Source organism: Pleurodeles waltl, chromosome 6, assembly GCF_031143425.1.
Source record: "Pleurodeles waltl isolate 20211129_DDA chromosome 6, aPleWal1.hap1.20221129, whole genome shotgun sequence".
Lineage (NCBI taxonomy): Eukaryota > Metazoa > Chordata > Amphibia > Caudata > Salamandridae > Pleurodeles > Pleurodeles waltl.
The window spans coordinates 271,174,033-271,198,506 of record NC_090445.1 but is presented as its reverse complement, the minus strand read 5'-3'; the positions used below and the strand labels follow the sequence as shown (position 1 = coordinate 271,198,506).

Here is a 24,474-nt window from a genome sequence, read left to right as displayed (position 1 = left end):
GGCGTCGACGTGGGAAGGATGATTTGCACTGGGCTGGCGGGCGGCCTTTTGGCGGTCGCCCGCCAGCCCAGTGCAAATCCCCAAATACCCTCAGCGGTCTTTCGACCGCGGAGCGGTATTTTGGAGGGGGGAACTCTGGCGGGCGGCCTCCGCCGCCCGCCAGGGTGAGAATCACCCCCATTGACCTTAATCAAAGTATAGTAATTGTATCTTCCGAGCCCACATTTCTTTCGCCACAGACCCCAGACTTTATAAGCAGCCCAGAGGACTTTAAACCGCGCTTTCTTAAAATAGCTGGGCTCCAAAAGCTTAAGCATCGCCCCATTTGCAGCAGGGCCAATTAGTACATCATAGATACTAGGGACATATTCCCCATCGCTTACTAGCCATCCATTTTTAAACATAGGTTGCATATACTGCATTGTGGCTGCCGTCTGATAGAGTTTAAAGTTGGGACGGGACCATCCGCCCTTTTCCCTTGATAGTGTCATATATTTACTTGCTCTACGTATCTTACCATATGACCAAACAAACCACATTATCAACTGATCCAATTTCCTAAACCAAGATTTCTCAAATTCCAATGGAATCACACAAAATAAATATAGGCCCATATTTATACTTTTTGACGCTAAACTGCGCTAACGCAGTTTAGCGTCAAAAAATTTTGCGCCGTCTAAGGCCATTCTGAAGCGCCATGCGGGCGCCGTATTTATGGAATGGCGTTAGCCGGCGCAAGCGGACCGGCGCTGCCTGGTGTGCGTGGAAAAAAACCACGTACACCAGGCAGCGCCGGCGTAGGGGGAAAATGGCGTTAGGGCGTCTTAAAATGGGGCAAGTCAGGTTGAGGCAAAAAAATCGCCTCAACCCGATTTGCGCCATTTTTTTGCGACGCCCAGACGCCATTTACATGACTCCTGTCTTAGTAAAGACAGGAGTCATGCCCCCTTGCCCAATGGCCATGCCCAGGGGACTTGTGTCCCCTGGGCATGGTCATTGGGCATAGTGGCATGTAGGGGGGCACAAATAAGGCCCCCCTATGCCACCCAAAAAAATTAACAAAAATTAAAAATTATACTTACCTGAACTTACCTGTACTTCACTGGGATGGGTCCCTCCATCCTTGGGGGTCCTCCTGGGGTGGGCAAGGGTGGCAGGGGGGGTCCCTGGGGGCAGGGGAGGGCACCTCTGGGCTCATTTTGAGCCCACAGGACTCTTAACGCCTGCCCTGACCCAGGCGTTAAAAAGTGGCGCAAATGCGGGTTTTTTTGACCCGCCCACTCCCGGGCGTGATTTTTGCCCGGGAGTATAAATACCACGCATTTGCGTCGCCGTCATTTTTTAAGACGGGAACGCCTTCCTTGCATCTCATTAACGCAAGGAAGGCGTTCACGCCAAAAAATGACGCTATTTGCCCATACTTTGGCGCTAGACGCGTCTAACGCCAAAGTATAAATATGGCGTTAGTTTTGCACCGAATTTGCGTCGAAAAAAACGACGCTAATTCGGCGCAAACGGAGTATAAATACGGGCCATAGTACTTTAGGAAGGAACATAATTTTTATCATATTACACCGCCCCATAATTGTCATGTGTAAATTATTCCATCTGCTAAAATTATGCCTAGTGCTATCTATGATAGGGCAAAGGTTAGACCAGACGACATTGTGTTCCACTTTAACCTAGAAGTTACCATTGGACTTCCCAATACAACTACTAATAAATTGTTTGGAACAATTGTTAAATGTAAAATGAACATTGACTCTGAAAACTAATTGTTTTAAGAAGCAGCAGAGGGAAGAATAGACATGATTAGATTTGTACCTTTACAGAGCACTCTTTGAATGTATTCAGGCTTTGATTAGAACATAAGTTAATTACCTCTCTAAAGAAACAGTTTTAGGATCTCAATCAACATATCTCAATCTATATTCAGATAAGTAATACTAATGCACAAATCTAACAAAGAAACATTATAATTTTGTATAAAATTCATTTTTCATTTAATACGAATTGCTGCTCTCTCACTTTTGCTCCATTCGCTATAGTCTAATGACTAAATTGATTTACTTTCTTAACAACTTTAAAAGATCCACAGACATAACTGGGGAAGTAGCATAAGCTATATATGTAAAGGGAAAAGTCCATAAGAAAGAGATTGCTATTGTTGTAGAGATTAATAAAAATAAGTGCACTGATCGCTTCAGATGGCCATATGTTTGAATTGCAGGGAAAATTACAGTTTGCAATCCCCTCTGAATGATCTTCTTCCACATGCTCATTCTAGATAAAGTGAGAAAGTACCAATTTTGCATGCTCATGCCTATTTTTGTGGACTGATGCTCCTGATTTTTTACCTCTGGACACAGGGCACTGCTTTCCAGATTCCAGTCCCGGTGTATGTGTTCTGACCTTTAAGACATGACAGAATTGGCTAACTCCAAATTAGCATCTTTAACTTTCCAGTAAGGCCATAGTGCATGGTGCAGGAAAATACACTAATGGCATTAGAAGTTAAATGTCACAGGTGAACAGCAGCACATGTTGTGCTATCCACTAAAATGTCAAAGTAAACATGGCTTCAGGCATACTTGTGCAGCCTGACTGCTGCATCTTTTAAACCTCCATGCAGACCTGTCAAAATCACCCCTTTTGACAGAAAAAAACCACTCCTGTTAAGTATTAAATAAGGACCACATAAGTACAGCCTTAAAGCCCAAAAGGTAGGCTGCCTACTATTTACAGGGCATAGAGACCAGAGTTAAATTTTGGCATATACCCATAGCGACTTGCCCCAAAAGCAATTTTTGCTTAAAAGTTCAGATTAAAATACTATTTTTGGGGTTTGGATTAAGTTACAAAAATGAGCTAACCAGTATTTGGAATATATTTTAACAATCTAATTCAATGATGTGGATGGAATTTTTTAACTAAAATTTAGGAAAATAAACTTTTACAAAGTTAGACTTTTTCTACCCCAAACTCTCTGAACTACTTAGCATTAATGTCCCTGCAGCTGGCCCCTGCCAGTGTTTCCCTGTAATGAGGTGTGAAAACTGCTCCCAGAGTGGAAAAAGTGGCCTAAGCCTTTTGGCAAGAGAATCTGGCTGTAAGGTATGTCACATCCCTGAGCTCAGGAAGGACAATTGGGGAGGGCTCACGAACGTCATTAACTTGAAAGTGACCAGGGGAGGCCTGCCCATTCATAGTTGAGTGTAATCGGAAACCTAGGGCAGAGAATCCTCCATTTTTTGCTGGGCCAACTGTCGCCATCTTGGTACCAGCTCAATGAAAAGAGGTTCTGGTCCTAGAATCTATATAATGGAACAGAGAAGGAGACTGCAGATTTCCCTTAACACACCCGGGGCTGGAACATCTGAAATGTTCAAGGGTAGAAGCATTTTGCCAAGTTAGATTTTATTCAGAATAGTGCACTGTGTGATAGTTTGTAGTTAGACAAACAGGGTGTGCTGAAAAATTGAGAAGAATTGCCTCAGGGACTTTTTTTTCTCATTTCCCCTTGTCCAGTGGCTATCTGACTTCAAGAGGAATTTGCCGGATATAGCCTACAGCTTGCTTCACTGGAGGGTCTTGACTTTCATTTGAGAGACTAAATCATCAGGTACAGTCTTAGACTGGGATGACCTGGTATGTGATTGACACTCCTTTGCAGACAACCGTGAACACCAACTTCCAATTGGTGCTTTACGTTTTTGGCATTTGTTCCAAAAAACCCTAAAGATTCATATCTCTGGTTCCCCTTACTGTATTCATATCTCTGGTTCCCCTCACTGCATTTTAGTTGTTGTAGTGTCATACGTCTTAGTAAAATGTTCTCTAAGTTTAGACATTTGCTGTGAGATTTGTATTGTTGAGGTACTGCTAATACATCACACACCTATTTTTAAATTAAGCTTATCTGCTCTCTGTCATAGCCAACAGGGGCTTTGCCTAGCCCAGGTTTATTTTGTGAACCTATGTGTTGGACATGACACACCTTTGGGTGTATTACTTAGTAAGGACTCCTATCTTCCCCAACTAACAACCCATTTTCCCACAGATACTAATTGTTGCAATTAGATGCCCTTAGAGGCTGTGAGATAATGTCGCATTCTAGTGTGGCCTCATAGTAGCTCTGACAATTATGGTGCAACAGATTTTGCAGATGTTGAACTTAGGTTGTTTACTTACCTCCACTATTCTGCATTTCCTGAACACCCCATTTAGTGCATATGCCTCCAGTTACACTCACATTTCCATGTCTATTTATTTTCTCTGCAACATCACCTTTTTTCTACATTCTCATTCACAGTCTTTCATTCATTCCTCTACATCAATGGCTGTGTATTGTCTGTGCCCCATCTTCTTTTATCCATGTGTTCCTCCCAATCACCCATTCATTCCCTTGTCCATCCAACTATGAATTCTCCTCATCTCTAGCACGCATTGCCCGTGGACTATCTCCTCTTTCCAGCTTTCTCCCTTGTTTCCCAGTGTGTTGTGCTCCTCCCCATTTGTGTTTTCTGCTCCTCTTTGGCCCTTTCCTAGTCTTCCTAAAATCTCCTTGAATCCATTTCCAAACCCCACCTCACAGTCCATTTCCTTCCTCTTCTTTCCCCATTTCTTTCATTTGCTTGCCACTTTCACAATGTGCTTTCCCTGCCCAGTACACTATAATGACCACTCTTCCCCAGATGGCCACTTCATTTTACTACTGGCTAGCTGTGCATTTTTCACAACACATTATTTTGTTGTGCAAATATTCTTCCCCACTTTCTCCCTCTTGATTGGCATTTTGACAGCTCTTCCCTTTTAGGACATCTTTGATACCAGATGTGGGATTGGCAGCTTAGGTCATAAGGGATGACAGAACATACACACATAACCTACATCATTCATATCCCCCTAACCACTACGGACCCAGAAATTACCAAGCACATGCCAACTCATTCTTATCAAATTCTGCTTTACAGTGCTTCACTCACTAGACATTGCTGATCCCATCACAAGTCACAACTTTGATGAACTCCTTATCCCAGAAACATTGCTCACAGATACATCCTCACACATCTTGAATGTCTTTGTGTCCATAGGATACAACATCTATTATGAAAATCTATTAGACTATAAAGGCAGAGATCTAGGCACAATCCACTTGTTCCCCTGGATCTGCCCTCGGGGTGACATTCATAGAATAGCAATATATATTTAGTTAACAAGCTCAATGACAGCCAACCTTTTTGTAATATAAATTTGTATTGTCCCACCAAAATTTCCCAGAAATGTATGTTAATACTGAGTATTTTCAACAAAAGGAATAAATTACACAAATCAGAACCCCTACACTATCTTCCTCTTCTTCATACACTAACACATATTCCTTAAACATTAATTTCAAGGAAAATGGAGATAGTCTTTGCTGTTGATTTGACATTTATGAAAAACATAGAAAGATGCTACTAGGATGCGCTTATGACCTTTATATACATTGAGTATTTATAGTTAGGAAATTCATCTTTTTTGTTTGCTAATAACGTTTATACCACTTGATGAACCTTCATGAACCTTTAAAATAAAAAACCTCATCCACTTCAGTTCCTTCAAGGAAAGATTTGCAGTGGCATGTGTGAAAATAACATCCATAGAAGAATGTGTCAATGAGATTTTATTAAGTCCAAATTTGACATCTCATCCACAACGATAGATCGAACAGCTCTAATCACAACCTCTTCCTTCCTCCTCTCCACCAGGTTCTCTCTCTCTCCAGAATCCCCTCACCCCAACATTCTTTATACTCAATCACATTCCACAGCTAGAAGAGAAGAAGTACATGTAGATACCACAGCATGTCAAGTAGGAGCTGAGGAAAATAGGGCTTACAAAATAAATTTTTCCCCATGGAATTTCATATTGGAACTTAAGACACAGCTACAGCCAAAATGGCTGAAAGGAATTGTACCATATTTGGCAGAATGCTATGGGCCTGATTACAACTTTGGAGGAGGTGTTAATCGGTCCCAAATGTGACGGATATACCACCAGCCGTATTACGAGTTCCATAGGATATAATGGACTCGTAGTACGGCTGGTGGTATATCCGTCACTTTACCGTCACTTTTGGGATGGATTAACACCTCCTCCAAAGTTGTAATCAGGCCCAATATCTTTAACCATTAAGTGTCTTTTGTTTGATTTGGTTAAAATCTGTTCAGTAGTTTTGGTTCAAAATGTATGTGTATTCCAGCAATGGAGGATATGAGGATCCAAAAAACTCAAAAGAGTAGATCTGATTGGCTGCCACAGAATCAAGAAGTATTTTGTGGCAGCCATTTTAGGATTTGAGGACTCAATTTCTGTGTCCTCAAACAAGTATTACAGAACAAATGGGGGGGCAGGGTAGGGATACTCGGGATACCCTGACCCTCTAGGCATAGTGGACCAAAAATGTTTTTTTAAGAAAAACTGTACCACCGATCTGTCCTTTATAACTAAAAGCCTACTGGTGTGGGCCAGGGTCTGGGGGCGCATTGTTCAGATTTTGGCCCTCCCAGACCCTTTAAAAGAGGGAGAGGGTGTGCAGACCCCTTCTCTGAGCCAAATAATGGCCCATGGGCCTTATCCCCATGGCCCAATTTATTATAGTGTCACAGGGACCCCAACTCCTGGGACGCTGTAGATTGCTCCTACTGCTGGAAGCAGAAAAAAGCTGCTCTCAGCCTGCTAGGAGCAAAACAGTGACACCAACTCCCCCCGGCACCCTAGATGGATGCTGGCCCATGAGTCATATGGGACGGGGCATCAAAATATGTAAGAAAACAATAAAAACATTCTAAAAAAGCTGTGAAATGAGCAGAATAACTGCTCATTAAACATTCACTACTCCTGCCAGGAATAGTCAAGTAATGCCCTGCTATGGCTGCATGTTAAATAATGTGATCCTCCTAGTTCCCATAGATGGGGCAGGGGCACCACCAATATTTTTTCTAAGTGTTGTGGGGATCTGCAAGTTGGCTAGTGGCCCTCATAGGGACATTAAAAAAATAAGTGACGGCAAGTATCCTGGGTCATTAAATACATGAGCCCAGAAGAGTTTATCATATTATTTTAAAGCACTCTGAGCTGGAGATGTATGCCTTTCAGCTGTAGTGTGAGGACTCCTTGTTGTTGATTCTATGGTTGCTTTTTGTGGCCTGAAGATTGTTAAAGAAATGCTCCAAGAAATGTTTGTGACTTTTATGAGTAGAAATGCTATATTTAAATTATTGTTGCAATAATAATAATTATTATTATTAATTATTGCTATATATGTACGCGAGAATGCATTGGATTATAATTGTTGGTGAATTATTGTGGTGATTTATTGACAAGGGCAATAGGTCTGGTTTGTATATGTTGATGTGCTCACCCCCTGATACACAAATAGGCCTGCCTTTTAGATTTTCATTTCTGACCCTTTGATAAAGCCAGAGGCCTGCCTTGGTTAAAATTACAGAATTTATATTGCTATTGCTACCTTATTACTAAATACATTCTCAAACAATTACTGAATAAAACAAAAGTTGAATTAATGCTATAGTTAGCTATGGTAATAACATTGTGGTTACTTTTAAAAAAAGAACAGAAATTCACTGAAGAAACCCCAAAGTTAAAGTGATTTTATATTTATGTGGCAATTTCAGTTAAAACGTAAGGTTTTGAACTAAGAAAACATTTCACCCATTATAGTTAAGTTAAGTAACTATAACTCGCACCCTCTCATAGCACTACTTATAACCTTTGATATTTCAACACTCATGACATGGTCTATGATATTATTGATACATTACTGCAACATCTGGAATGACATCATTGATGACAAAACTGTGCATGGCCATGCACAGAGCAGAGTTGGGCAGCATGTGGTTGTATGGAGGGCATGGCCATAGCCCAAACCTTGAGTCCAACCATTCACTGCTGCGTAAAACACCAACAATAACAGCAGAAGGCCTTCTGGGTTTAACAACGGGTCAGCACTTTAACATATATAAAGCAGACCTACTGGCTTTGTCAAAAAATCACCACTAATTATAATCAAATGTATTTTATAAATAACCAATGACAAGGGGTCCCTGCACTCTATCTGAAGACATACAGCTCCAGCTCAGAGTGCTTTAAAAAACACAGTGGCAAGATCTTCTGGGGTCATGAAGTCAATAGCCATGGAAATGCACTGTGATTTTTTTTAATGTTGCAGAAGGGCCACTGTGCTCCCCACAACATTAAGAAAATGCTTGGGACTGCCCTTGTCCCTTCTAGGGGCACCTCGTTGATACAAATATATAACTAAAATGTCTCTATGTATAAGACCTATGAAGTTTGCTGGTGTCTGAATGAGGCATCTTGTTGCTCACTTCTGGGCTGCCTCAACAATGTGCATGTAACACCACTAGTGATGTCACACACATATTGGATAAACTTGGGAAGGACTATCTAGCCCCTCCCAGGTACATCCAAGGATCGAGAGTGTGGCAAGACAACAGGCAGCTACTACTCTCCCAGTCAATCCACAGTCATGACAAGCAGCTCAATCCACTTTTTGTGATGGTGATGAGTGAGGTCAGGAGTAGCCAAGATTCTAACTGTCCTTCCTGCAACCACCCTTCACATCACACAATAGAACAAATGACCCATTAGGTGGGGTTTAGAATGGGAAGGTTAGAATTGTTCCTAGCCCCAGCTATTCCAGTCCCCACTTCCTGGTTCATTTCACAACCCTTTGTTTCTCTGCCCATGGTAAGCGTTCACAGAAGAAGTATATCTGTGGCCCAGGAAGAAACCAGAAATTGCTTAGCCTAAGAACAATCCAAACATTGTCTGACTCCTTTCTGTGGCACAGTCTAAGAGAAAATCCACCCGGAATCTGGCTGCTTGCTGGGGTACAGACACACAGAGCCTCCTTTCACAATGATTCTCTCTCGAAGAGAAGAGAACAGCAAACCATTAAGAAGTGAGATACACATCCTTCAACAAAACGCAGTACACCTAAGAGTTCCCAGAAAAACAACACAGGCCCTGTATGACAAACACCTGGCCGTGAAGTGCCACAACACTAATCATTAAGAAACAGCACACACTTACTTTCACCTAAAGACAGCTAATACAAGACTTTCTGAGAATTATAGCTGGCAATCGTTGTGATCGCAACACTTCTCCTGAAATACACGATGAACTAATAGTCAACCTCTGGCCATCTTACAACATTACATTGTAGCCAACGTTTGATTTGATCTGGATGGCACACAGCTAGCCTTAAGCCTGAAGGATAATGGTGGAGTACAATGGACTAACATATCAGAAATACTCTTGATCATTTTGCAGGCTTTTACACCAAATAAGGCCCATAGGCATTACATCGCTTTACAGGAGGACCGAACTACATTTCATGTATTTTTAATGGAGGAGTATGTGATTTCCCCAGAATAATTGGATGCTGAGCCAAGGCCGGGATTCAAACATGGCTGTACATGTTCCAAAGGTGACAGCTCTAGCCACCATGTAACATCTGCTCCCTTTTAGTCAATTAAAACGAAAGCCATGCAAATAAGAGATCTTTCTGCAGCTCTAACTTCCACTTTTGTTGCATTTTAAACCATGGTTGCGTCTGTGAGTGACCCCGGCATTTACCTTAACTATAATTTGTTTATGGCTGTTAAGATATCCCATGCAGTCAAAGCTATTTACTTTCAGCTTGATTCGATTATGGAATTGTGGTGCACTTTTGAAACCACATAGGATACTAGTCAAGAAAGATATACTGTTCAAAGAATTATATATTATTCAGTAGGTTTGATATAAATCGTGATAAAAAATTATTAATTTTAAGTGCAAACCCAACCTTTAATTGTTCTGGGATTCATTAAATTGTGCATTAATAATGAATGTTGTGTACCATGTTTAGAGATATAAAAAACATAGGAGCAAATTCCTATTATTATAAAGGGAAACATGTTGCAAAACCAACAAAGCCAGGCTAGAATTATGATCCAATTATGTTAATGAAAACACACTTTTTTGTTGTTAATGAAGTAAAAATATCTTAAAGGTCATTATTATCATGAAAAACTGCATCATATGATGAGAGTGAAGGCTACCTATCTCAATGACAAGCATTGTAGAATATTCATTAGTGAATTTAGTACACTCAGTAGCAGTAGCAGATGTTTCAAACACATTTCAACCTTAGTTTTTCAATCTGACAACATAAGCATTGTGTTGATGGTAAATGCACGCCCTAATTCTACTTAAAGGAAAATGTGTAAATGCTGCATGACATTTTCCAACTCTTAGAATGTATTTCTGAGCTTTGCTCCTTGTGCTTGACTACTCAACTAAGCTATTCTCGTGTGCCTATGTTTCTATTCCTGCATGCATTTGGTTTCCCATTTAATGTATAGACAATTACAAGAGAAAATGCAACTGTAATCACCTATTATGCTATTACAAAATACACAGATGTTGCTTGAAGCATATTTGGCAAAGAAACAATGGCTACATAGCCTACATGATATTATGTGAGAATGTGATCGCTAATTGTCACCTCCATAGCTGTGTTTGGAATGTGAATCAAAACAATATGCAACGGATTATCACTAATTAATCACAAGTATCTAATACATAGTATTAAGTCAATCTTACCTCATAGATGTAATCAAATAATTCTAGGATTGTGAGAATACTTGCTCCAATAAACAAGCCCATCTGACCTCCAATGTCACCTGCAAAAAAACAGACACACAAGCTATTTGAGTTGAAAGTTTATTAACCATCTTCAAGGCGGTGAATAAGTAACCCAATAAAGAATATATGCATCAGTTGACAGCTTCATCTGTATTTCTAAGTCAAGAACAGCCTGAACTGAGAAGGAATTGTCACCTGCTAGATAACATCAGTTCTTAAACATGAATTATGCATTTTATTCTTATTGGTGTAACCAAACAATGAACAGCTAACGAAAGTCAATGGTTAGTTATGTAAAGTAAAAAACAGCATATAACAGAGGTTCTCCAAGTAGATTAGCCCTTTCCCTGCCGGGGTCTTTGTGTATCTATATGTCAAAGCTTTCCTAAAACAAATTGGCATTAGGTTGTTCAAATACATGTACCTTTTCGTTTTTTTCCCCCTCCAAAACAAGTTTTTTTATGATGCATTCATGGCTATGCATTAATTCAAACCCTGCATCAGTATCTCATTGCAGATATTTTCATTTGTTTAGCAAATTTGCTCAATATTACCTTGCATGTCCAAAATGTACAAACATAAATCCCGAAATGCCAACCATGGAAACTTTGTCCAGAATGGCCTTACTCCTGCAATTCTAATAATGCTTGGGCTTTCTGAGGTAATTTCCTCCTTACACAGGAACGTATCCCTCCTAAGGTTTGGCCCAAATCTGAATTCTCCTAAATCTTCTGCATGTGAAGTTATTAGTAGGGGTGGGTGGAATTTTAAATTTAGCTGCCAGAATTGGCGGAATTTAGATATTCCTTGTTACTCATTTAACGCGGAATTAATAATAAATTCAACTGATCTGCCAGTGGAATTAATCAGCACTGGCGTAATCTGCAGTAGTTTAAACATTGAGGCACAGTTTCTTTCTTCCAGCTCTTTTTAAACTACTGCAGTGCAGCTCATACACTTCGGTACCCTTACATGAGCATGTACAGGCACTGAGGGGTATGCATTGCACTGGAGTAGGTACTAGTTGCTGCCCTTACATAATTCTGTAAGGGCAACAAGGGGTATGTAATGCACTGCACTGCTGAGAAATTAGCTATGACTGCTCTTATCAATTTATCCAAGCTCAAGTATAAAAATCTAGTTCAACTTTATTTTCAACGCCACCTCTTACTTTTTTACAACTTGATAGCCATACTGATAGCAGGCAAAAATCAAGACCATCTTATCTCTACACTGGCCCAATTGCATCAAAACAAGATTGTTGATAGTTCTTGGCACTGGGCTTGGCTGTTAGTCAAGGCCACTGCCCAGCCCCCAAACTCCATGTTTTCCAAATCAGCTATACTAGTATTACCCATATGGTCTGTATTTATCTTATAAATTTTTCTCCTCTTCAGAGACAGAGGAAAAATGTCAGCCTATGGTCTTCAGACAAACTGCTGCTTATTTTTAACAGGGTACTGGTGGTGACAAACCCCTCTCACTTTGCAGTCAGATAAAGACAAATATAGTGAATTATGTGACAACCTTGCTGGGGTACAGAGAGTGTGAAAAGAAGGTTGTAGGATGCTATTTTTTGTAACAAACAACAAGCCGCCAATACCTGTAAATGAACAATACAAATTGAGCAATTAGGAAAGAAAATATTAAGCACACCAGGGGGCATATTTACAAGCTCCTGTGTGTTACTCTTGCACCATGCAACATGGTGCAAGAGTGACAAAACTGAAAAAGGTCACCTTGCGTGGTCCTGAGATGCTCCATAAATCCAGAGTAATGCACTGCAGTGCAAACTGCTGTGTTGGATTATTCTCCATTAGGGAGGATTTTCCATGGGATTTGCGTGGGTGTTCCTGCGCAACATCCATGGATTTCGACACATGCCCAGACGTACCAGAAGTGGTACACCTGTGAATGCACCAAAAACCTACATTTCCCCAAGTGAGGCGTAACAAGAAGAAATATCTTTATTCCTCCTCTTTTTCCCACTTTCTATGTGTGCTGCCTTTTGTCCCCTCTTTCATTGCTTGTTTTATAAAATGCTTAAAACCACTCAAATGTGTTCTTTCTCCTGCCAGGCAAGTATCCTGAAAATCATATTCTTAGCCCATATGTTAGTGAGGTCAGTTCTAATTCGATTTACCAAACCATGTACATTCAACAAGAAAACACCCGGGCTGGAGAGAGAGGCATACAGCGAATCCACCTGCCCCTCGCCAAGAGAATTTTTTTTCCGATCAACGATTGGATGTGGAAATCTATTGCACAATGGGATAGTGTTTACCACTCCTTTTCTTGACTGGGCAGCTACTGTTACCTCTAGGCCACCATGCTTATATCCCACCTAATAGGGAAGGGCTAAGAAGCCTTCCGCTCCATTTACCAAATTTAATTGTTCCAAGTTGAGGTCTGCATAATTTATAATAGAGGCAGCTTAGACTGGGGTATCACTACCTCCACTTCAGGCTCTGTCCTTAATCCTATTTCATTAAGCTGGCCCTCCCCTTCTATTATCAAATTAGCAACTACAGAGGAGGTAAAACTAACTTTCGTGACTTACTTCACCATTGTGGAGTCCCTGAAAGCCAATTGATCTATAGAATCCACTTAACACACCTATTGACTATGCACAAAAGTGTCCTTTCATGGGTGCTGTCCTTAAGACAAACCCTATAGCCAGTTCCACTGAGGAACGTGGTTTCTCTGCATCTTCATGGCCATGCATTGTGGAATTTGGATGCAGAACATTGATTTGAATATCAGATATTGTAGAATTGGTTACTATGTATTTAGAGCATAGACAAATAAAATATTTAAAAAATGGGTCCTACAATTCTGTCACGTTCTACATGTTGATGAGATGACTTCATAGATGTTTATTTCACCAGGTTTCTTTAAATTTCTTATGTTAATGCAGCGGTTTTTCTGCTTGTACAGCAGGTCCAGGCAAAATTGCATTATGCTGTTGTAATTTTGCATAATTTTGGGAATTTTGTATTATGTTCTTTTTTAAATTCCCTAAATTACACCATTACCCCACACTGCGTAATGGTGAAATTTTGGCAATTTTGAAATTAGTGTAGGACCATAGGAACAATGCAAATGACCTGTACATAGCCACTGTTGTTCATGCTGTACTTTTTTAGCATCCAATATGGACATAAGGGCGAACTTTCTAAAATATAGCACTAAAGGCCAGATGCAAAATCATTTTCAGCAGTTGCAAATTGAGATTCGGTCCATTTGCGACCGCTAAAACAGCCTATTTTGGGAGTCAGTGACCTATTACCAACTTGTAAAATAGGGTTTGTAAGTTGCTATTAAGAAGGGGTTTGCCAAGGGCATCCTTCCTAATAGCGAGTTGCAATGGGATGTACAATTGTTTTGTGACCGTAATGCGGTTGCAAAACAATCGTAGTTTACTGTCTACTTCAAGTAGGTGGTAAGCCAGTCACAAATGGGACAGGATCCATAGGGTACCCCTTTCCCTTTGTGAATGGTAGTGAACATGTTTTTTTAAGAGAAGGCAGTTGTTCCATCGACCACTGTCTACCCTTAAAAAATTAAACAGAAACGTTTCATTTTTCTTTTTGAAATGCATTAGGTTTTCCTTTCGGGAAAATGGCATGCATTTAAAAAAGAACAGTTGCTTTATTTAAAAGCAAACACACACAGGGTGGTCTGCTTTCCCCAGCAGGCCACCATCCCTGTGTTACTGCCGTTCCCAATAGGTCACAAAATTGTGACCTGTCTTATGAATATTAATGAGGCAGGTCAATTGCACCCACCTTGGGAATCGCTAAATGTGGCTGTGTCACATTAGTACATTTCCTTTTGCGACTCGCAAAAATTCGCAATTTGTAAGTCGAAAAAGGAATGGTCGTTCATCTAGTCTTAACTGCTGGTTTAACATTTTATGACATTTCTTATAATTTGGGCTTACCTTCACATAATTATTCAAAAATAAATTGCATAAATTCTGCATACCCCTACTGATTCTGATTAAAGACAAGAATGTTCAGTAATATTAGCCTGTTACTGTTTGCTAGTGAGCACCACGTCTGCAGAGCAAAAAGAAAATGTACTAAAAAGAGGTACAGCGATCAAAAACATTATTAGGTGTTCTTGAGGATTTGCAGAAAGACCTCTTGTCCCGAGAAGGCACACCAAGTATATGAAGATAGCATTTTCAATGGCTCTCTCTAGTGGCATAGCTTCCATTAATGCAGCAGGTGCAGTGGCACTGGGGCCCAGAGGCCTGAGCCCACTGAAGCCTGATAATTGCTGTATTTCAAACAGAAGTCAGTGTCCTTCCTTCCACTAGGGCCCATTACATACTGGCCATGCTACTGGCACCTCTCCAATTACCATTTATTGAGCAATGAGCATGGGATTCAATAGTTTATGGGACAGCAGACACGTTCACAAGCATCGGAAGCTAGAGCTAAAGAATACTGGGGTGTCTTGCTTTGAAAGTTTGGTACCAAAACTGAAGAATTCAGCCGGAGGTCAATGGCAAGGTATCTGACTTCAAGGATCCCTCACCAGCTTCAGCTTCTACCCTTGCCCCAATGGAGAACTTAGAGTCCAGAAAATAGTATAGGTCAGAAGGTAAAAATGTGGACTTGTGTGACAAATTTAGCCTACTCAACCTTCACTCTATAATTGGCTGGCAGGAAATTATGCCTAGGTTTGGGTCAACTGATAAACTGACCTTCAGTTATCACTTGCAGGCATTTTCTGCCTCAAAAGCTTCAAAAGTCATATCACTAATCCCCTTATCAGATTTATAATTTATATGGTGATTTTTGTGTGATTTTTCTAAATTATTTGGGAATTTTATTTTGCTATTTTCTTGACTTTAAAAGTGTTTGTCCTTCATGAACGTTACACACGTTTGTCTTGTAAATTGCCTATTCACTTACTCATGCATCTATACATTCATCTCAGTGAGATAAACACCTGTTCCAGACATCTCTCTGTAACCTACATGTCACCCATGCCATAACAGTTCATGTTCGGTCAGAAATGAAAGTTTATGCAAATCTGCAATGCTGGATCTGTTCTGAAGAAACAAAAGATGGCGCTTATTATCTTCTTTGAGTGACGGAAGCTTGCTTTGCTATTGGCATGCTGTTCCTCTTCTATGAGGAACTGAAGATTGCACTGCTGTTGCCTGATTACCTGCTTATATTGATGGTACTCTAGCTTCACCTGTCCTCTGAAGGACGGATGCTTGCACTGTTTCTGCCCAAAGTGTTGCTGTTCTATAAAAGAGTGTTTCCGCTGCTGTTTCCCCATCTCATAAAAACAAAATGGATAATTAGATTTTTCTTGCATAACATGCCCAGGTCAAGAACCTTTATTAGACCCGGGAGAGAACTAATTGTGGGGCCCTGATCAAGAGTCCCTGTCCAAACTGTGGCCCATATTTATACTTTTTTTGCCCTGTGACCCAGGGCATTGTTTCCTTTTCATTGATTCCATTTGAGAGCAACTTGAAATATCCATTCCAGGATCTGGATTGCACACTGTCTTATCAGAAAACCGTGTCTCGATCCCAGCTTCAAGCTTGACAAAACAGTGTGACCCTAGGCAATTACATTTTTCCATTGTGCCTCCTTTCCAGGATCACCACATTTGAGAGCACTTTGAACTAGTTCATGATGTACACTGTACAACAACCACCTCTCGTGTTTATGGATTGATAAACCATATTGTTGTTCTATCTATAAATATAAAAGGCTTATCTAGGAGGAAACAAGAGAACTGGCTTCGCTCTTGATTGATTTATTAAGTTGTCTCTGCTGGACGGCCGCTCAGAGCGGTGATATGAGCTAAGTTGCTAAAGTAAAACAATCTATAATGTTTTTTTATGCAAAAGTTAGTACCTCAGCTATAAATAAAGTGGCAGTCAGCAATATTTTCAGAAGAGTGTGTGTTGCATGGTCTGATTCACCTCCCTCCTCCTTCTGATGCTTGTGAAGCAACGGTTGTTACACAATATTTGATGTGAGATACCTCTATTCCTGAGAAGTGTCCATGGCTTGGTATCCTGTTGTTAGTCTTGTGGTAGGGATACATCAGTAAAAAACATTTTGCACTCATTCACCTATAATTTTAATATAGGTCTAATGGTTTGAAAAACTATGAGACTGTAAAACTGGTGAACAGTAGTACTCTTAAATGAGTCCAGGTGCAATACATGGAGCCCACAGAGTAATCATACTACATTAGGTTGGTGAGGGTTCACTCTATATTAGTGAAATGTATGGTAAGTCCATAAAGAGTTTGGCTCTTTCTTGCAGTAAGTTTGTACCTCCTGTATGTTTATGTCCATTTACAAAAATTATACAAGAGTCCTTTAAAGTCTCTCACTCACTCTTTGATGCTTTAGCTATCTGCGAGGTACCTGTCCTGTAGGTGTAGCAGAATTGTGTGATGTTCTTTCTTCTGCAGCCACCTGTCCTGAACTTATAACATCTGTTAGACAGTAGCGGCCCCCGGGCTGTGAAAGGGGCGGGGCGGGGAGGAGGCGCTCGGGGGAAGGAGCGGCGGAAAAGGATATTAAAAAAAAACACTTAGCTCTTCGGCGCGGTCCTGCGCTGCACTCATCTGTCCCTCATCGCTGCTAATGGCACAGGCTCCCAGCCTGCCCTGCGGCAAATCCTGATGCTGCCCAAAGCAGCGTCAGGATTGGCTGGGAGCGCCCAGCCAGGGTGCACCCAGGCAGACTGGGAGCCTGTGCAGGCTCTCTACAGCTCGGCAACACGGTTGCCGGGCCAGAGACAGCCGACAGCGCATGTGTGTTTGGCCACCCTGAGACAGCCGGCCAAACACACATGCGCTCCAAGGGGGAGTGGCCCCGTCCCTTTTAAAGAAAACAATAATAAACATTGTTGACTATTGTTTTCTTTAAAAGATTTTGCAGCTGCCGCTGCTGGCGGGAGGGTGACGCTCCTCCACCCATATGGTGGAGCCGCCCCTGCTGTTAGAGAAGGTTGCACAACAGCTGTCCATGTTGTACTTTTACTTTTTTTTGTAAAGCTAGGTTTAAAACTTTCCCCTCCACATAAGAAAAGAAATCCACACTGTCAATGCTTGTTTTAGTGCATGATGTGAGTTCAACAGCGAAACCTTGTAAAATATGTGAGCAGACTATACTTCTAGATTTTACCCATAAAGCAAGTATTTTTTTTAAAGGAGTAGGCAACTTCTTAATTTTTTTTAAAGATAGCTTAACAGCTTAACAAGAGGTTGCTTGTCATATGAAACACCTTCAGTCAATTTTGCCATTTTAGCCATCAGCAATTTGCATGCTGGGTTAATGAAACTGTTAAAGTAAAATTTGGAGTCTTACAATGTAACATGTTCTTGGATAAAAACAATAGATAAACAAAATACACTTTAGTTCTTGGGTTTCTACATTTTTTCTTGGAGGCAATCCGGGTTAAACATCCGATTGGGTGAGAGGGCAGAGATAGCGTTTCAGATCCACATGGCAGAATCTCCTGTTAAAGGGTCAAAATTAATACACCTTGGAATATCAGCATGCTAAAAGTATCTATATACAAGAACAAAGACAGCATCAGCAAGTTAGATTTGTCTAAAAACACAGAAAACAATATTAACCTTTGACCCTCTTCTGTAGCCCATCCTCGTGGTTTTGTGTGAAAATTATTTAGAGCGCTCACAACAGCGCTGTGTACAAGATGCACCCTGCTTCAAACAAGCGCAGCACAGGCTGCAGGTGTTACCCCCGAGGGCCGCCAGCAGTGGCGGCCGGCAGCTTTAGGAGGGGGGGGCAGGCGGGAAGCACACACACACACACTCATGTGTTCTTTCACACACAGACACGCACGCACGCACGCAGGCACATCCATTAACAACACTCATAACATTCAAACATGCATGCACACACCAAACTTTCATTTTAAAACATCACACACACACACTCATTCTTTCACTCATGCACGCACATCAATTAACACTCATAACATTCAAACATACACACACTCACCAAATATTCATTTTAAAATATCACACACACTTATTCTTTCACACACACACATGCGCACATCAATTAACAACACTCATAACATTCAAACATGCACGCACGCACCAAACATTCATTTAAAAACATTACACACAAACACAATTACCTTCAGCCTCAAGGTCCCAGGAGGGTTGGGACTGCTGCCTTCCCTCATTGGCTGACCTTAGGTCAGCCAATGAGGGAAGGCAGCAGTGCCAGCCTCGTCATAGAGTGGGATGGGGTCACTGAGACTGCTGACCCCACCACACTCTGTGACGAAGTGTCACTGATTGACACTCACACTGGGCACTTCAGGGCTTAAACCTGAAGTGGCCAGGTCAAAGTCAATGGGTGACGCGTTCCTTGTCACCCAGGGGAGGGCCTCGAGGCCCCTTTGCTGAGCCGAGGAGGTCACGCCCATAGGAGCTGTGACCTCCTCAGCCCAGCAAAGTTCAGCACAGGCAGCCAGGAGTCTGCGCAAATCGTGCATGTCTCACTCTTGGCTGTCTGAGCTGAAAATGAAGAGTGTCTGTCAGGCGTACCTTTGTTCAGCCTGACAGACACTCTTCATGAGGGCCAAAAGGTGGGGGGGCGTGGCCGTAAAGGACGGGCCGCGCCTGGCCACCAGTGTCTCCACATCCACTCAGTCTGTTGAAGCCAACCAGAGGATTAGAAAGACCGTCATGCAATCACAGACCTGCAATAATTAACACATTAACGTATCTTCTAAAGAAATACCTCTAGGATTTAACTAAACAAGTAAGGTACTAATAGTAATTTGGTCAGGAACAGGAATTCCCCATCTACAAGTTACCTTTAGAAAATGATAATGTTGACATTTTTTTAATATGTTGTTCTGTTAATTTTATGTCACATCTGCTCAGTTTATGAGATGCAGTATAGTAGGGTAACTACTCGCACCACGTGTTAGCAGAATAAAAAAAGATAGGAAACTGCCTCTTGCCTACTGTAGAACAACTCTTAATAAGTGTTTTGAAATGGCTCGGCATAACTTGCAGTTTGCATCCGAAATATAATCACATTAATTCAAATAAGAAAACCTCATGAGATGCAATGAACTCCAGGGCGTCTGTCAGCACATAATATCACGTCAGACAATGAGGTTATAATAAATGTGCACTTTATATAAATGTCAGATGTGTTTTACGTTTTTTAAAATGTCGGAACGAAAGGATGCAAGGTTAAGAAACAGTAAGCCAGTATCTTTCCTCCAGATTCTGATAGAGTTATTTTAAGCCGAGTAGTGTATTCATTTAACAAGGAACAAATCAAACTGTCAATCAAAAATGGCATTCTTATCTCACTTGACCTCTGGAAATCTGAGTGAGGCAAGAGAATTTCGTAATTATTATTTTTTTGAAATTAATATTAACACATCATTGTTGATGTCAGCATAATGAGCGCACAAATACATGCAATGCATATATTTTTAAACAACAAGATTAAGCCAAGTAAGCCACATAACACTGGATCGTCGAGAATGATGAGTAGCTATTGAAGTGCAGTAGAGCACAAATATATGTTATGTTATGTAGCACTAATCAGGAGTATTCAGGCTCTTGGGCAGGTGTGGAGGTGTGTGGTCCCCAGGGCACTTATTAGAAGAACCAGGTCTTCAGCTTTTTTTCAGAATTTAGGTAGTGAGGAAGAGGCTCTTATTTGTTGAGCGAGGCTGGTCCATATCTTCTGTGCAAAGTAGGAGAATGAGCAACCTCCAGTTTTGCCTATGTAAATGCGGGAAATGTGTGTAAGTGAGGCAAAGCGTAGGTGTCTGGTGTGTTGATGCAAGCGTATGAGGCTGCTCAGGCATTGTGATCCTGTATTTTATGTGTGTAAGTATGAATTGGCTGCACTTGTGAATGGGGAGCCAGTGTAGCTTCCCGAGATGCATTGTGATGTGGGTGTGGTATGGGAGGTTGAGTATGAGTCTTACGGCAGTGTTCTGTATGATCTGGAGTCTGTGTAGGAGTTGTTTGTACATTCCACAATATAGAATGCTGTCTTGATCCAGCCTGCTGGTGATGAGTACTTGTGTGATGGTCTGTCTGGTGTTCTGTGGTAATCATTTGAAGAAATGTTATAGCATGTTTAGGATGTAGAAGTAGGAGGTGCACACTGCATTGACTTGAGCTGTGATGTTGAGCTTGTCATCTAGGGTGATCCCTAGATTTCTTGCATGGTCTGTGGGTGTTGGTCCTAGCTCCAACAGCCACCAGGTGGAGTCCCATGGGGAGCCTTGTTGCCAAAGACCAGTACTTCCGTCTTGTCCGAGCTGAGCTACAGGCACTTGGTTCACAGCTAGTCTGCTACCATGGTCATGAAGTTGGTTCTGGTGGTGGTTGTCTTATCCATCAGGAAGAGGATGAGTTGGGTGTCATTAGTGTAGGAGATGATGCCTCATGATTGGATGATGTTGGCTAGAGGTGTCCTGTAACTGTTGAAAAGGGTGAAGCTGAGGGACGATCTCTGTGTGAATCCATCTATCAGTATCTTGGTCTGGGATGTGAATGATGGCAACCTGACCCTTTGGGTTCTTCACATGAGGAAGGAACAGATCCATTTAAGAGAGGATCCTTGCATGCAAATCCTGAGGAGTCTCCTGATGAGGGTGCTATGGGAGACAGTGTTGAAGAAGTCAAGCAGGTTGGGGCGGCTTTTTCTCCTCAGTCAGTGGCGATGATGAGTGCTGTTTCGGTGCTGTGTTTTTTTCAGAATCCTGATGTAGCAAGGTTTAGAAGATGATGTAGTTCGAGGTGGGTTGTGAGCTGCTTGTTGATGGCCTTTTCAATAAGTTCGGCTGGATAAGGGAGCAGGGAGATAGGTCAGACATTGCTCAGTTGATTCAGTTCAACTGTGGGCCGCTTGAGGAGGACATTGATTTTTGCAAGTTTCCATACATCCCAGAAGGTGGCGGTTGTGATGGAGGTATTGATTATGTGGGTCAGGGTAGTGCTGATTGGTGATATTCCAAGGTTTTACATGTGGTGGGGGCAGGGGTTTGTTGGGGCCCCTGAGAAGGAAAAGAAGAAAAAGATTGCAGGGAGAACAAATGAGTCAGGGATAGTAGCACTAAATTGTCCAGGAGTCATAGGAATCCCACAAGTAACTCAAGGAGAAAAATTAAGACGAAGTGCTCACATTTTGAGGAACGTGACTTGAGTTGTATATGAAATATATGCAATACTGGAAAGTGATCAATGGTCACAGCTTTTATGAAGCAACGGGTGGGGCATTACATCCTGTTTGAGGAGAGATCTCCAAATGTCACTGAAGATCCCCATGGTCATTTAGCCAGTGTATCAGATGTTCGAAGCTGCTGTCATGGCTATAGTCTCAAGTCATTACTCCAGGGTAGGTGTGATGGGGACTGCCCATTTACAAAGGAGGTACAGTTTTGTTGCTGCCAGAGCAGAGCGCATCCATCTTTTTTTGATTAATTAGTTCTGGAATCTCTTGTGCATCATGCAGAATAGCCAGGGCTGCTGAAAATGTAAGAGAGTGCCCTTAGTTTTTGTTAATCACTTTTCTAAATTGAGTCGAGAAGGGTTGACCTGAAGGGCAAAACCAGAAGATAAGTAAAATATCAAAGTTGGGTTGTTTATATTTCCAGCAGTTGGATGTTGGGGTCAATTTTGTCCTATAGAGTATATCAGAGGACCAATGCAGTCCTGAATGATCTTAAAGTAACTGAACTTAATTTTAGCCTCCCTGAGGCTTCTGACGTGTTGTTTTCAAGAGTTGGGACCACTTCTTCAAGAGTTGGGACCACTCCAGAAAGTAGTATTGTACTTGAAGATGTCACTGCGATCAATATTGAACAATGGTTCGGAGAAAAGCTTCAGTATTAGAGAAGAGAACAGTTTTAGTAGTTGCCCATTAAACTAGATAGGATTGAAGTGCAGAAGCACTGTGGGTTCCAGCATGCCCTGGGGTGGATGGCTCAGTGAGGGTGTTAAACCTCAATTTAAGAAGTTAAGGTGTCTGAAGATTAATATGTCAATTAAGAAAGGACTGACTAAACAAATGTGTTTTTGGGCAGAATGAAGTATTTCAAAAGATGTATTACAACAATAAGTCAATACAGAATAATAGGCAGAAACAAAAATATTCTGAGTCGCAAATATTCTGAGCAACAAGATCAATAAAAAAAAATGGACAGCATCCCTAGTAGAACCCAAAAGGCTCAGACTCACCTCCATATTTGAGGGTCTATAGAAGAAAACTCAGAGACTAACATTGAAAGTACAAATTCATCATGGTGTGAACAAATAAATAACATTTCTAACAAATCAGAGCATCGAAACGAAGAGTGTCATAAAATGGCAATGCTGTGAGCACTAACGCGCTACTGAATATAAATTAGTTCAGCACCCTCTATGATAATGTCATGCGGATATGTCAGAACAAGTTAGTTACAAAACAACAGTGAACAATACACTACTGAGCCCTTTCTTCTTTGAGAATAATGTCATTCGGAAATAAACAAACATGACTTGCCCTGACTACATTCAGCAGCAATAATAAACAGTGAATATGCAGAGTGAGGCATTAATTTTTGGATAAGCCAGCATCAAGTCCTAGCTGAGGCCTGGTTAAATAAGCTACAAATCTTTACCTTGACAGGTTATATTCAAAGTTGTTTCGAAGGCAATAGCATCATATAAATGTACACACGTAGATTCAAGTGTAGATTATTATTCTGCATGTTGTTAATAATGCACAGTTCAATTAATGTGTAACAGATATTAACAGAAAATACTGAAAAGAGTTATTTGAAACTAGAGGCCATTACCATTTTTATGGTTTGGACCCTGCTTCAAATCGGGAATTGGAGGGCGAACACTTAGGAAAATCAGTCCTTATTTTTTCCAGCAAGGTCAAGACATTAACTTTGACCATAGTAGTGATATTACTGCTCACCAGAATCCCCAAATATTTCAATTAACTTGTATCCATTCACTGCTAGAGCAAGTAGAGAGTGCTAAGAAGTGTGGGGGTGCAAAGGCATGGCTTCCTTCTTATTGCATTTTATTTTTTATACTGAGAAATAGGAGAAATTGTCAACTATATGCATTAAAGCTGGTTTGGAGGATCTAGGATTACTTAATGACAAAAGCAAATCATCCACATAGAGCAACAGCTCACTGGCCAGAGTATCCAATCCTGTTGTCCTGAGGTTGTTATAGCCACTGCATTGGCTCGCATGTGTGGAAGAAAAGAAGCAGCAATAGTGAGCATCCTTGTTATGCCTCATTTGATGTGTATCGAGTCTGAACGGAGGATATTGCACTTGATCTGCGCTGTTGGAGTATTATAGAGACAATGGACCCTCTTTATGAAGTTATGAGATATGAAATCTAGTCATAGTACAAAAGAGATACAGCCATTTAACACAGTCATATGCTTTTTTTGAGCATGAAGAGAACGAAAGAGTTTATTGTCCTTGTCAGATCTTGTTTGCCAAAATAGGTAGGCTAGGGTACACATGTAATGGGGCATGATGCCAACCTGATAGCCATATGAACCAATTAGTGAATTAACTTAGCCTAGTGGCCAGAATTTTTGTCAGAATCTTAATATCACATTCTACAGCCAGATGAGTAGATAAATGTCACAGAGAAGGGTGTATTTCTGTGGTTTAGAGATTAGTGATATATGGGCTCTGTTAAATTCTGTTGATAAGGATCATGTGTTTTTAAAAA

At 41.1% G+C, this 24,474-nt stretch overlaps 1 protein-coding gene across 1 annotated transcript in view; it reads right to left on the bottom strand.

Moving 5' to 3' along the window:
- Nucleotides 1-24,474, bottom strand: part of ASIC2 (acid sensing ion channel subunit 2) — a 1,882,574-nt gene that overhangs the window by 37,583 nt on the left and 1,820,517 nt on the right. The window contains exon 8 of the mRNA XM_069238055.1: nucleotides 10,675-10,754. Within this exon, the coding sequence (XP_069094156.1) occupies nucleotides 10,675-10,754 (80 nt within the window). The remainder of the gene's footprint in view (nucleotides 1-10,674; nucleotides 10,755-24,474) is intronic.